At 43.5% G+C, this 15,000-nt stretch overlaps 1 protein-coding gene and 1 long non-coding RNA gene across 7 annotated transcripts in view; one reads left to right on the forward strand and one right to left on the reverse strand.

Annotated features, from left to right (window-relative positions):
* Positions 1-15,000, forward strand: part of LOC147031516 (uncharacterized) — a 245,143-nt gene that overhangs the window by 56,968 nt on the left and 173,175 nt on the right. The gene's annotated exons all lie outside the window — the stretch shown is intronic.
* The window catches only part of LOC147031517 (tensin-3-like), a 132,957-nt gene that overhangs the window by 36,677 nt on the left and 81,280 nt on the right, over positions 1-15,000 (reverse strand). For all 5 annotated transcript variants that reach the window (XM_085864396.1, XM_085864386.1, XM_085864381.1 and 2 more), the window contains 6 exons: positions 14,481-14,546; positions 13,968-14,060; positions 11,930-13,105; positions 9,528-10,120; positions 9,243-9,312; positions 2,148-2,909 (listed from right to left, as the gene is read on the reverse strand). In XM_085864396.1, the coding sequence (XP_085720522.1) occupies positions 2,148-2,909; positions 9,243-9,312; positions 9,528-10,120; positions 11,930-13,105; positions 13,968-14,060; positions 14,481-14,546 (2,760 nt within the window). The remainder of the gene's footprint in view (positions 1-2,147; positions 2,910-9,242; positions 9,313-9,527; positions 10,121-11,929; positions 13,106-13,967; positions 14,061-14,480; positions 14,547-15,000) is intronic.

Here is a 15,000-nt window from a genome sequence, read left to right on the forward strand (position 1 = left end):
TGTCTCTCTGTCTCTCTCTGTCTCTCTCTGTCTCTCTCTGTCTCTCTCTGTCTCTCTCTGTCTCTCTCTGTCTCTCTGTGTCTCTCTGTGTCTCTCTGTCTCTCTCTGTCTCTCTCTGTCACACTCTCTCTCTCTCTGTCTCTCTCTGTCACACTCTCTCTCTCTCTGTCTCTCTCTGTCACTCTCTCTCTCTCTCTCTCTCTCTCTCTCTCTCTCTCTCTCTCTCTCTCTCTCTCTCTCTCTCTCTCTCTCTCTCTCTCTCTCTCTCTCTCTCTCTCTCTCTCTCCAGACATTGAAAGAATCACAAGCTGGTCATACATTTGGAATATGTATTTCAATGCTGACAAATCTCACACTCAGACTCTGTCTCTGTCCCTCCGAAAAGACCATCTGGTGAACCTTCTAATCTACTTCCTCAATAATCCTCTTGAAGAGGTTCACTCAAACCTTTGGGCCTCACCATCATTCATGGCCTTTGTTGGGCAAACCACTTATCTAAGTTGCCCACCAAAGCCAGCAGCTGACTGGGCATCCTCTGTCTTGCAAAGTCTTTCCTTGGCATATCTGAAGTTCAATTTACTTACAAAGCCTTCATCTACAGCTTGATGGAGCACTGGTGTCAACTTCGGGTTAGTGCCTCTGCCTCAGACCTTGCTCTGCTTGAATCCATGGAAACAAAGGCATTCAAAATCATTGGTATCACCTACGATGTAGCTGAGTCTCTTGTCCTATTACTTTCACATCGCAGACAAGTCAGTGACCTCTCTGTCGTCTACCGCCTCCTTTCTGGTCTTCGCATGCTTTCTGGTCTTGCACCTTTTGCCCTTTCTGTGTTTTGTAATCCCTTCTGACAAGGTTACTGCAGGGTGCACACCATCCACCAGTAACCCCCTTTGATGAAACTCCAAAAATCCAGACTCACTGCTCATCTCCACTCACTTGTTCCTCTTTTCCACCTGTGGAACCAACTTCCTCAGTCTGTTCAATCTCTTTATTCCCTCCAGGGCTTCAAGTCAGCTCATTACCACCATCTCAGGTCACCCCTCATCGACATTCAGGATCTTTTTTTTATCCATATTAACCCTCCCCAAGCCCACCTCTTTCCGGGTTTCCAGCTTATTGGATTTCCTCCATTGCCTCACCATCCTCTTCGTTTTTATTTTTCCTCCATTTCTGTCTTCTTCTTCTTCATGAGCTAAGTTGAGAACTTCTTCCCCAGTTTTTCCTTCCCCTTCTGTGATTGAGTTTGTGGTTGTATATCCTGCTTGTTCAATCCCTTTGTCCTCCTTCCCTTGCTCTCATTCTTCCCCACTTCTCATATTCCTCCAAGTCTCCCTCTATTTTGTCCCTCACCCCACCCATCTTCCCACTGTAATTTTTGTTCTGTTATGTCTTGATCCATTCTGTGTTCTAGCTCCTCCACGACGCTCGACTTCTTTTCAAAGGAAATAAGGTTGTGTGTAGATATCGTTCTTCACGCACAATTCCAGAGAAACCTTTTTCTAATAAAAAAACAAACATTCCTGCCCAACCGACCCAATCATCCATTCGTAGCTTTGTAATCGGAAAAATATTTTTGGAGTCGAAAGAGTAATACGAACTCAGCCAGCATGTATAATCCTCCAGCACATGGACTCTTGCTTCATCCTCTTTATCCACCATTTCAGAACAAAGTGTAAGATTCAATAACTAGTTTGCTGTACAAGAGCAGTAACCTGACCGAATATGCCTCGTTAAAACAAACCATTCTGTAACTCATTTATCATGGCTTTTACATCAGTGGTTATCAATACGTAATGGTGTAACCATTTATTTGCAATCACAAATCTGGGTACAAAAGGCAGAGCCAATGACGGTGATTATCAACACTTAGGGGTAGGTACATAGTGGGAAGTTCTAGGTGAGAAGACATTATTGAAGTCGTTGGACATTGTACCAAAGCCAAAGAGAAGGGATTTTGCATGTTCTGCAAAAAGTTGAGTGTTCTTGAGAAAAAAATGTTGTTGTGTTTCATGAGTATGCAGAAAGATATACTGTACTTTAGGTTCATGATCTTTAATTGTTGTTTGTATATATTGGCCAAAAACGTTTTACTTGCCCCTTGTGCATGTTGAATGGTTTCGCATTAAGACACATCGTTAGCTTACCATCAGAATTCCATTCCAATGCTTTGGTGTGTGGTGCCCCAGGGCTGCGTCTCGGAAGAGTGTGAGGGAAGCTGTTTGGAAATGAAACTTTCCTTGATCCTGGGAAGGAGCCTGTTTTAAATATGGTTCTGTTCATAGACACATAGTTGGGAGATGACGGAGAGGTTTCCTTACAACCATATAAGCCTTCCTGGTCTCTGAATGTGTCTTCTAGAGGCTGTTCATAAGACACAACATTGTCCATGGGTGAAACCCGAACAAATCTGACCAGGCCAGAGTCTGAACACTTGCCTTCCACCTGCAGATTTGTACCAACTTCTTTGTTTGGCCCAGAGCCTATGGTTTGTGAAGTAGCCTCACAGCAATCTTGCACCCTCATGTCTTTCTTGGCCTCAACATCTGGGAAAAAATGCGATGAGTTTGGGAGCATCCGTGCCACAGTAGATTGAGGTGATGGTGAGTCAGTGCTCACCAACTGTTCTGATCCACGTGACAATGAAGAGGAGATATCAAGCACAGGATCTTTAATGTTTCCCTTCTCAACTTCTTTGGCAACTACAGGATCCTGGATGCCAAGAGTAGACACAAAATTACACTGTTGAGGTTTGCTGTTCTCAAAGTTTACTTTTGCTCCATGTGGATGCCAGATGTCAGATGTGAGATGCCTGGCGGGCAGCCCTTGTTTCCTTGTTTTGCAGACACTCGGTTGTAACTGCTCGGATTTCATGGGCAAACTTGTCGATTCAATCATATTCTTGTGTCCTGATGGGATTCAAACAAAACAAAACAAAGTGAAACAAACAAAGATGAAGACTTAGATCAGTCAATAAAACCAATATTTAGAGGCATAAATTGCTCACCTTTCTAAAAGTATAAAATTTCGTTTTAAAATTATAATTGGAAGCTTAAAGCTACATGGTTCTTCATATAATCTCTCAAAGTAGTTTTGTAAATTCTGACTTCAAAGATTAATTACATTCACTCATGAAAACAACAAAGAAATACACAAAAATATGATAAAGACGTCATAGTCGAGTGTGCCCTTTCCCACAACACACATATTCCGCACGACAATGCCAAATCGTACTGAATTCTACTGGACAGTTCATTTCTGTTGATGTAGTCCTCCCTAAATGTCATATTGTTTCCATAATTTTCTATCCTTGTGATCAAGGTTCTGCATCTTCCCAGCAGGATTCATCATGGCAACACATGGTTCACTTTACTGTGTTCAAAGGAGAAATAGCGCACTACACCATCAGTCATTGTTGTGACAACAGTCAAGTTATTTCCTGAGAATACAACCAAATTACTGTTTGTCTGTATCAAGCCATTATTAATACTAGCTGAAGTGCCTGTCGATAATGGTTCCCCGTAAATAGTTAAATATTCTCTTTCAGCTCATATAATCATGTTCCGTGATCGTTGCATTATTTAATCATTTTCAAATTAAATTATTTTATGCACACATATATCTTTGCAATCGAATTCTACCTTAGGTTTCCCCCAAAAAGTCATGTACTCATTTTAATTTATGAAAAATGCAATCCCTTGTGTTTCGGCTGCATACATCGATACATTGGGGTTCGAAAGTACAAGTCCACTTAAATCAATGCCAAGCTTTCTAAACACAAATTTGTCATATAGTTGAAGATATGTATCCATATTATGAAATTTATTATTGGTATTGACTGACTCTTTGTCTCAACATTAACTGAACATAATAAAGTCTTAACATAACAAATGAAGGGTGAATACATTTGAGAGAGATAAAATTTATGTGAGCAGTCTGACTATGCTCTGGAGGGCATTACAACACTGTTGGGAAAAGATTGACTCAAACACAATCCATAAATTAATTCAATCAATCCCAAATGGAGTTGAAGTAGTTCTCAAGGCAAAAGGGTGTCACACTGATTATTGATTATTTGGAAAGACAGATTTAATTTTTCCTGTTATAATTAGTGTTGTTATATCTTTAAAAGTTCATGGAAATCCCTTGAAATTGCTTTTGGCTTCATATTACAATGATTTATTAATTGCTATCACATCTCAATGAATAAATTTCTTACTGGACTCATACTTGTGCACCCAATATGTATGTATATATATATATATATATATATATATATATATATATATATATATATATATATATATATATATATATATATATATATATATATATATACACAGCAAATACGACAATCATCATACTGATGGAGCTATGACATCGCTGCCATTGCTATACTGTGGCATCGCTACTCATTAAACACAAGAAGTGTGTGTGTGTGTGTGTATATATATATATATATATATATATATATATATATATATATATATATATATATATATATATATACACACACACACACACACTTCTTGTGTTTAATGAGTAGCGATGCCACAGTATAGCAATGGCAGCGATGTCATAGCTCCATCAGTATGATGATTGTCGTATTTGCTGTGTTCTATAATCACATGTGCAATTGTTTTTCACAGCTCTTATATCTTGTAACCTCCACAACTTTTCCATCTACCCAACTTATTACAGCACACACGACTACAAATTTGATTTTTAGCCACCATTAAACTTAGTCCGAAACGGGGGCTTGTGGGTTTGGTCTCGATTTTTGTGTCCGTGTGTGCGTCCACAACCATATCTCGGACATGTATGGACAGATTTTATTCGTACTTGGCACAAAAACAACGCATGATGGTATACATATGCACATCATTTTGTTTCACGATCTGATCAAAGATGGCCGACTGGCGGCCATTTTAGTTGTAAAAAAACCAACCCATGTCGAACACGTTCTCAACCATTTCTCGGACATGCATTTACCGATGTTGTTCAATCTTGGCACACAGATAATGAATTATGGCTTACATATGCACGTCATTTTATAGATTTTTTTGATCAGATCCAAGATGGCAGACTGGCAGCCATTTTGTTACTTAAATGTGTCCCCAACCATTTCTCAGACATGCATGGTCCGATTTTGTTCAAACTTGGAACAAGCACAGTACATGATCAAGCACAGATAAATGCACGTGCGCCTCCTTGTATTTTGTGCTCTGATCAACGACGGCCGATTGGTAGACTGGCAGCCATTTTAGTTGTACATAAATATGGGCTAGCTCTTTAACTCCATACAGCAAAATTACTAAAACAATGGGGGCTATGACATTTTATGTTTGTTTTACTTGTAAACTGTGGAAGTGAAAAAGGGAAGAGTTACGAGATCTCTTTTCGACAAATTGAGGCTCCTCAAGCCACCAGGACAGTAAAAGACTGGGAAGGGCTCTCATAATTGGCAAGATGCTTAGGTCAGGTCAGGTATGTGAGCATGTGCCAGAACAGCGCTTCGCTGCGTCCACTTTCCGCCGGTACTCCAGGGGCCTCCGTCTGGCCTTCCCCCAGGCAGATGCCAGGCCCATCCCCATCTCCTTGAGATGCTGGTCAACCTGCTGCAACCACGAGGCACGTGGTCGGCCCATTGGCCTCCTCCACTCACGAGACTCCCTCACTGAGAGAATCTGGTGAGCAGGATCAGCGTCAGGAAAACGAGCCACACGTCCATACAGCCGCAACTGACGCTCACGGACCATGCAGGTAACAAATCTCATAAGAGTCTCTCTCAGCAACCGCTCGTTGGACACAGAGTCTGATCAGCGATAGCCAAGGATTCTCCGAAGAGACCTGGTACCAAAGGAGTTAAGTCTCCCTCTCAGATCCTTGGTCAGAGTCCAAGTTTCGCATCCATAGAGCAAGACTGGAAGCACCAAGGACCTGAAGACTCGGACTTTCGTCCTCCCGCACAGGTATCGGCAGCGCCATACCCCACGATCCAGTGAATCCATGACTCCCCAGGCCCGACCCAGACGTCTATTGACCTCTGACTCACAGCCAGCAGAGACATGAATATCACTGCCAAGGTAAGTGAATCTCTCCACGACCTGAACATCCTCACCACAAACAGGCACAGACAGGACAGCAGCATCCAAGATGTCATTGAAAGCCTGGATCTTAGTTTTGACCCAAGAAACCCGTAATCCCAGACGCTCCGACTCCTCATTCAGCACCTCGATTTCCTCCAAAAGGATATCTAAAGTCTCCGCAAAGATGACTGCATCATCTGCAAAATCATGGTCCGAGATCTTGACATTCCCAAACGATGCACCGCAGCTTGATCTTTCCGACATCCTCCCGAAAATCCAGTCCATACAAGTGCTGAAAAGTGTGGGGGCCAATACACACCCCTGACGAACTCCAGTAACAACTGGAAATAAGTCAGAGATGGTACCACCACACTTCACAGCACTCTCGGTACCAGAGTAGAGTTCAGACATCAGATCGATCAGTTTTGGTGGCACTCCACGCAGACCAAGAATCCTCCAGAGGGCATCCCGATTCACTGAATCGAATGCTTTACAGAGATCAACATAGGCTGCAAGCAGCCCCTGCCGAAACTCTTGTCTGCGTTCGGTGAGGACAGGAAGAGCAAGGATACGGTCAATCGTTGACCTCTTTGCTGTGAAGCCTGACTGCTCTGGACGCTGGTGCTCAAGCAGATGGTGGCGAACCCTATCAAGAATTATCCGAGAAAAGACCTTGCCCGGCACTGAGAGCAGCGTCACCCCTCGGTAGTTGTTGCAGTCTTGGCGATCACCCTTCCCTTTCCAGAGAGGGACAACAAGGCCCCTCTTCCAATCAGTTGGGATGATGCCTGTGTTCCAGGCAGAGTACAAAACTGCATGCAACGATACGAGTGCAGCATTTCCACCAGCCTTGAGAAGTTCAGCATGGATGGCATAGATCCCTGGAGCTTTACCCTGTTTCAACCGGTTCACCGCAGTCCGTGTTTCCACAAGCGAAGGTGGACCACAATTGATTGGAGGGTCAGCAACAGGGATTGTAACAACATTAGACGTCCAACTCGACAGCTGGTGGATTAGCCTGGTACAACCGTTCAAAGCAACCGGCCCAGCGGGCCTTCAATTCAGACTCCTCTGTTAAGAGCCTACCATTCTCTGCTCTAACTGCAGTGCTCCGACGGATGGGCTTGGATGAAGGCAATGCGCGAATTCCCCTGAAAGCGGGACGAGAATCACCTGTCCACAGGTGATGCTCTACCCCCTCACAGATTCCTCGCACATAGGCCTCCTTGTCCACCCTTAGTGCACATGCAGTTTTACGCCTCAGCTCCCTGAACAGTTCAGCTCTGCCATTCAACCTGGCCCTGCGACTCTGGTCAATGGTATCCAGTGTCCCTTGAGAGACAAAATTCTTCTTTGCCCTGCGGTGAGTTCCAACACATCCACCGGCAACATCAAGGACTGTGGTCTTGAAGGTAATCCATAACTCTTCAGGACCCCCCAAAGCACCCAGACACCCCAAATGTCCACTCAGCCCGTTCGCAAACTCCTCAGCTTCTCTCTCATCCTTGAGCTTGCCAACATCCAGCCTTGGCTGGGATGGTACCATTCTCCAGGATTTAAGGTGCAGCTTTACAGTTGCTCCAACAAGCCGGTGGTCAGTATTGAGGAACTGAGCACTCCGGTAGACCCTTCAGTTCTGGATCATCCTCCAGCGACCGTCAACGAGGACATGGTCAATCTCCTTTGCCACACCGCCAGCGTTGGAATACCAAGTCCAGCGATGAGCTTGTGGGCACTGAAACCATGAACTGGCCACCCGAAGTCCATGACTTCTTACAAAGTCAAGGAACTTAGTGCTATTCTGATTCATAGTTCCTGACCCATGGGGACCATCACACGTCTCATAACCATCCCTATCAGTTCCAGTCGATGCATTTAAATCCCCCAAGACTAGAAGTGTATCTCGTCTGGGGCACTGATCAACCACAGACTCGAGTGTGGCGTAGAATGTGTCCTTCACGGTGAGGTCACTCGCCTCAGTCGGAGCATAGACATAGACCAGGGAAATGACACCTAAGGAGTGACGAAGCCTTAGTCTCATACGCTCGTTGACCGGTGTTACCTCAATTATCATTGGGGTCAGCTATTGGACACAGCTACAGCAACTCCTTGAGTATGGTAACCATCAGAGCGACCAGACCAATAGTTGGTGTAACCACCCACCATTATCTTGCCGCAATCTGGTCTCCGAACCTCAGAGAGAGCTGCAATACTGATGTCCAAACGCTTCAGCTCAGATGATAACAGAGACAGGTGATCATCCTCTCTTAGGGATTGGACATTCCAGGCACCCACCCGAAGGGACCGCCTCAGGTTAACCCAAGGAGACCGCCGTCTGGTGGACGACACCTCAGCACCACTCTAACACACTCTCCCGCAATCTGACCCAGGGAGGTTACCCCGTGGTTTCCCTCCTTTCATCAAAGATTGGGGGTCCCGAAGGCTTTGCACCAATCCCATCATGCGAGCTGCCCTGCGAAGGGAAGCTGCGCAGGAGGCACTCCCACGGAGTGGGTTTTCAGATTTTTTTTGCGTTTGTGTGTTTTGCGGAATGAAGGGTTTTACAGTGGCCGGAGTGCAAATCCTGCCACCAACCTCCTAATAAAAAAGTAACCCAACTGCAGGAGGACGTCCGCAGACACAGTTGGGCACTAGATATGGATGGCCGTTGGCTCACAAGGAGCTCCTCCGCCCTTTGACAGGTTTTGTTTTTAATCCTGCTGGGTGTCCATATCCAAACACCCTCCTCACCAGAAAACCTGGTGGGGGAGATGGTTTCGTCGCCGACAACCGGACCATGGAGCAGGTTAGTACAGGTTTACATGGTACCTGTAGCAGGTCATAGATCTGACCTGACCTGATGCTTCAATGCTTAGCTCTATCCTAAACCTATGTAAATATTCTAATTTATTTAACCAGAGTATAGATAAAACACAAATTAGACAAAGAAACAGTTACATGTAAACAACCTGGTAAACATCAAGTAAATGTCAATAAGAGGTGAAATTATGTATTTTATACTTTATGATTGATGGATGGCACAATAAGTGGTTGGAAATAATGAGCTTATTCAAATGTAATGTATTTACAGTACAATGAAATAAGGTGATATGTACAGTATTCACAAAGAAGGTAAAATGAAACATCTCCTACCTGGTAATGCTCTGTCACTGCCACTGCGCTGTTCCGCTTTGTCAGAAATCTGTGAGGCTTCTTGGTTCTTCTACACATACACATCCAATAAATGCAAATGACCAACAGACCCCAAACCACTTAAAAGTTCATAAACAAATAATTCCCAAAAAATTTTGTTAAAGGTTTTGTGACCCAAAAATGCAATAATTTTATGTCCCAGTTCCTACGTGCCGGACATCCATTTTATATTATTTTTGTTCTCAAAAGAACTGCAGAACCATAACAAATCATGCATGCATTTACCGTTAATCCCAAAGTTCTGGAAGAGGACTGATCAGACTGCTGGCGAAGTGTCTCATCAGTTAGACATTGCCAAGGTTCCATGTTATAACTTGGTGGTGTAGGCCGCAAGCTGTAATAGCCAGATGACAAAGCAGGCCACACGTTGTTGAAACTGGATGATGGAGTTGGCCGCAAGCTGTTGTAACTGGATGGTGGTGCAGGACGCAAGCTGTTGTTACTGAATGGTGGTGCAGGACGCAAGCTGTTGTTATTGAATGGTGGTGCAGGTCGCAATGTGTTGTAACTGGATGGTGGTATGACTCGTAAACTGTTGTAACTGGATGATGATGCAGGTTGCAAGCTGTTGTAACTAAATTGTGTTGATGCAGGCTTTAAGCTGTGATATCTGGATAATGATGGAGGCTGCAAGCTGTTATAACTGGATGATGATGCAGACCCTAAGCTGTGGGAAGTAAATTGTGACACAGGCATCAATCCATTTTCAGAAAAATGGCATTGGGAACTTAAGTCCAAGCCAGAAAAGGAACCATAAGTTCCAGCCATTTGCTGGTGCTGAAAGAGATCCCCACCAACTGAAGGGGAACTTGAGCATGCTGAAAAACATTAAATACATTGTATTAAATAATGCCATAAGATGAAAACAAACCAAAAATATTTCGATCAGAAACAACAAGTGGGGCCACAAGAATCACTTGAATATGGATAATCATAGGACCCTACTCAGTTACTCAGAACCAGAGATGGCGACTTGAGTCGTATTTGATTTGCAAATTTTGTGACTTGCGACTTGACTTGAGACTTGGCCTTAAAGACTTGTTGTCAATGACTATGAATGAATGAATACGACAGCATATCAAAATAAATATATCTCAATGATGTGTTTGTAAGTGATATTCATTCAATGTCTGGTAGGATGTGATTATATTTATAAACAAAGATCAGCGGAGTCACGCACTAAAGGGAGCGCAAACTCGGTAAATAGATTGCGTCGAGCTTAGAAAAGGTATTAGTTATACAGCACCCAAAGTGTAGCTGAACTCCGAGCCTCCGATTGCTCATACATGTGTTTCGTGGAGTAAAAGAAGGTAAATTACAGAGAAAAGCAAGTAGAGCTATAGTATCTTTCATTACATGGAGTCTACGTCCTTGAATTCAGAAGGTGTGCATGCTGTATTGCTGCTGCTCAGTTCACACCCATTTAGCTTCTTCTGTAGTATTTCATTTATTTTAGTCCATGTGTTTTATGGCTCAGAATGGAAAGAAAACAAACAAACAAACAACACCCCCCCCACCCCCACGCACAAACCCACACACAGGTAATGGTTTGAGCTTTGAGTGGACGCTCTTACCATTACACCATCGAGACTGAGCGTCACTGTGTAGCTTGCTGCTGCTACTCTGCGCACACGCACTTCACTCCATTATCGGTAGCATGGCGGAGATTCCGAGGGTGATTTAATTTGCTTGTAAACATTTTGAAGGTGCATTGAATAAAAGGAGTGGTGTATGTGAAATGTATGTTGCATCAAATTTCATTCGTCACCTAAAAACTCACTCGCAGAAGTAAGTTTTCTTTTCCGTCAAACATTCCAACATGTTTCGTTTAGAACTTTCTAACGTTTGCACTGTACTAACACAGTAACACTGAGCTTACATGTAGCTATTATAGGCTTACACCTACTTACACGTATGTAACCAAGGTCAATGATAATGACATTATAACGTGACACTTGACTTGAGACTTAATTGAGACTTACCCTCAAGGACTTGCGATTGGACTTGAGACTTGCCCTTAAGGACTTGAGACTTAACTGAGACTTGCCCTCAAGGACTTGAGATTTAACTGAGACTTGCCCTCAAGGACTTGAGACTTGCCCTCAAGGACTTGAGACTTCACTGAGACTTGCCCTCAAGGACTTGAGACTTAACTGAGACTTGCCCTCAAGGACTTGAGACTTAACTGAGACTTGCCCTCAAGGATTTGAGACTTGCCCTCAATGACTTGAGACTTGGCTCAGGTGACTTGCTGACATCTCTGCTCATAACAGCAGTGTTAAAATATTATGGCATTGTGGTTCATCGCCAAACTTGTCTGTATTAAAATCCTATTGGAAAACTTGCAATGATTTGGAAGGACAAATAATCAAACCTGTGGGGTTTAATGCCCTATGACAAAATTTCAGAAGAATGTGAAGACATAGAGACTGAAAATGATGGAAATAAACAATTAAAGTGAAAACCCAGACAAATAAAACAATTTCTTATCATTAAGGTGATGTCTTTATCACTCGTGGAATGAAACCCAATACACGTGACATCACAAAAACTTCAATAGTTTATCAGTTTTCCTTAACAAGTTAGCTTAATGTGGCTGAAGGCTATAACATGCAGACAGGACTCACATTCAGTAATGATGGGGCTGTGGGTACAAGCACTGTTTGTTGGGGGGATGTAGGTGGGGTCAAGATCCATGATCATCTTGTGCAATTCATGAAGTGATTGATCCAGTTCTTCTTCTTCTTGTGAGACACTATATTCAGTAGGATTGTCACTATGCATTTGGTCCTGGCGCATGTTCCGAGCGGTTCCAGCCAAACCTGCCACAAACTTGATACCCTGTTGGACTGCCTGCTGACTGCTTTTACCTCGTACTGGGACAACAGGTTTGGACTTGGAGGTTGGAATTGAAGCCGGACTGGAAAGGATTTCATTCAGAGTGCCATAGTCAACAACTTCTTTTCTACATCCATGAGAGTCTCCAAGTTCTTTTTTTGTCAATGTACTTTTGCTCTGTGGAGCTGCTGCCTCAAATTTAACAGTTTGTCTGGGATGTATCAATGCACTTTGTCCAACTGCAATGGTGACTCCCCGAGGGTTCATCACACCTGCTGCCATCCGCCCTTGGGAAAAACTAGAACCAAAAGCCGGTGGCAGAAGCAAGGAAGGTGACAGCCCATCATTGCTCTCCTCCACCACTGTGCTGTAGCCGGTGCTATCTGTGTGCAAAGAGTCCTGACTGCCCTTCCTGTGAGCCGAGACAGGTGCTCCCTCAAGTGATGATAGTGTTCCCAGGCTGCCCATGCTATGCACTTCATTTGCTGCATTCAGATCATCATCCAGAATGTCAGTCTCACGCTCAAGAGTCACAGACAAGTCATTAAAGTGGACCTTTTGACTAGACTGGGGAAGCAGGTGGGGAGAGATCTCCAGATCATCACTATTCCCTCTAGTGTCCTCCACACTGTTCAATGTCATGTCAAATGTCCTCAGCAGTTCAATCAAGGAATCTTGTTGTTCGGTTGTTAACTTTCCACGGGAGCACCGTGGTGTGGCTGTCCCTTCTCCCTGGGTATCTGGCTGAGTCGAGCTGATGGATAATGGAGATGGTGTGGAGGAGTCGCTAGACAGGGTTGCAGGTGAACGAAGCTCATCTGTGCGGCAGGAGGCAGTAGACCGACCAGAGTCACTGCTGAGTGACAACGCGTGCTCTGATAATACACTCAGAGTACCGTGCGTTTCCATGGTGCTCCTTCCAGGCTCACTGCGTGTTGGAACATCGTGTGGAGGCAGAACCAAACCTGTTGGTTGAAGAAGAGAGAGTGAATGGAGTATAAAATTAACAAGGAATATTACAGAAATCAGAAACTTTGTTTTCACACATTTACACCAGGAAGGGGTTTTGGAGAAACAAACCATAGAGCATAATAATAATAATAATATTGTGCCTTTCCTTTCCATTCTTTTCCACCATAAAGGCACATCGGGCTGCAGAGGCAGTTTCATTGGCAAGGAGTACAGTCCTGGATGGGTCACCACTCCAACACAGGTTACCCCCAGTATTACCCAGGTTATTACCAGGTTATTACCCGAGTACACTGGTACTCATTTTGCAGACCTCGGAAGGATGACGGCCTCAGTCAACCCCACCTGGTGATAATTCAAAGGTCGACAGGGCCTTGAACTCAGGACTTCAACTAAGGTCCCAAGCCAGCCACCTTAACCACTAAGCCAATACCAGGCTAAGTGGAGCTGAACGCAATATTAAAACAATGACTTTTGCTTGACATGTACTGTATGGTCTCATATTTTAAAAAATATAGTTCTTTATACAGGGTTATTCTAGAAACCGAGAGTAAGAGTTTTCATTGATTCAAAAGGAGGGATATTCACCTACTGTATTTCACTCTTTCAATTTGGATTTATTATTGAAGAGCTCGAAGGAAAAACAACAATAATAATAAAAAAATCACAATTTCAAGGCTTTCAAATGATATCAAAATGACGGTTTCTTACATCATAAAATCACTGATGAAGTGAGAGAGAAATATAAGATGACCTTTCAGTTTTATCAATAATAAGCTCAGAAAACCCACGGTCTCAACCAAAAACAGGACTCAGTGCATTCCATCCAAACTACTTACACCTTTATGTACAACCTACCTGGCTCGGGGTGAGAGTTCTTGTGAAGGAATGGATCTGTCATACTGTTATCCACCACCACTGAAGGGTCATTATAAAGAGGCCCCTCAACTTCTGTCAGAACAAGAAAAAAAACTACATCACACTTCCAGATATCATCACAACCACGATCGTCGGTTCTACCAACTAATCAACAACCACTCGTCATCATGACCATAACTAATAATACAATCATAATGATGACCGGTATTATCATAATCCTCATCATCATCATCAAACTGCCTTGGAGTAAGTGACTTGGGGAGTGATGAAGGAATCTTAGAAGCAGGTGTTAAAGGAACAATATTTTTGCACTAATCAACATGAGTGAAGTGAAAAAGTGACCAATCACCGAAATAAGAATGCAGAGTCGTGGATACGGATGAGAAGGTGAAAATAATGCCAGTCAGTAGATGGAAGCAGTGTCTCACGAGACTGGCTAACGGAGCCAGAAAAAAACACGACAAGCAGAATAAAGATAGGAGATGAATATACCTGGGAGTTCTTCTGGACTGTCTGCAAACAGGAACTCAATGCTTCCACCCTCAGGAAAGTTTGGGTCTGCAACCAGCAGGGAGAAGGTGGAGATGGAAATGTTAACTTAAGTGGAAATCATCACCGAACATGTGTTGTGCTGTTTGATTTTGATTTATTGATCGACTGAGAGAAGTTTAAACCTTAGGTAGCGGACGGTACTACGAACCACATCATACTGGCACGTTTCCAAATGTCAATGCAACTGAGATTTTGCAAGTGTTAAGTTCAATTATATCGCTGTGAAATGCCACTCGTCCATGTCGATGCAATTATACATTAATATGAGTTATCTTGCAAGGAACTTCTGCAAAGGGCTCTTCTGTGACTCCATGGGTCGGACTCGATTTCTCCCAAGGGAAAATCTTCCCTTATGGACTTGGCGATGACTAACTTCCTCGCCAATGTGTCATGCTCATCCTCTGGCTCAATTGGCTCTTCTGATCATGTGCTCGTGAAGATCAACATATATCTCACCTTT

The sequence above is a fragment of the Eptatretus burgeri genome, chromosome 2 (genome assembly GCF_056783735.1).
Source record: "Eptatretus burgeri isolate ZD-2024b chromosome 2, Ebu_testis_v1, whole genome shotgun sequence".
Lineage (NCBI taxonomy): Eukaryota > Metazoa > Chordata > Myxini > Myxiniformes > Myxinidae > Eptatretus > Eptatretus burgeri.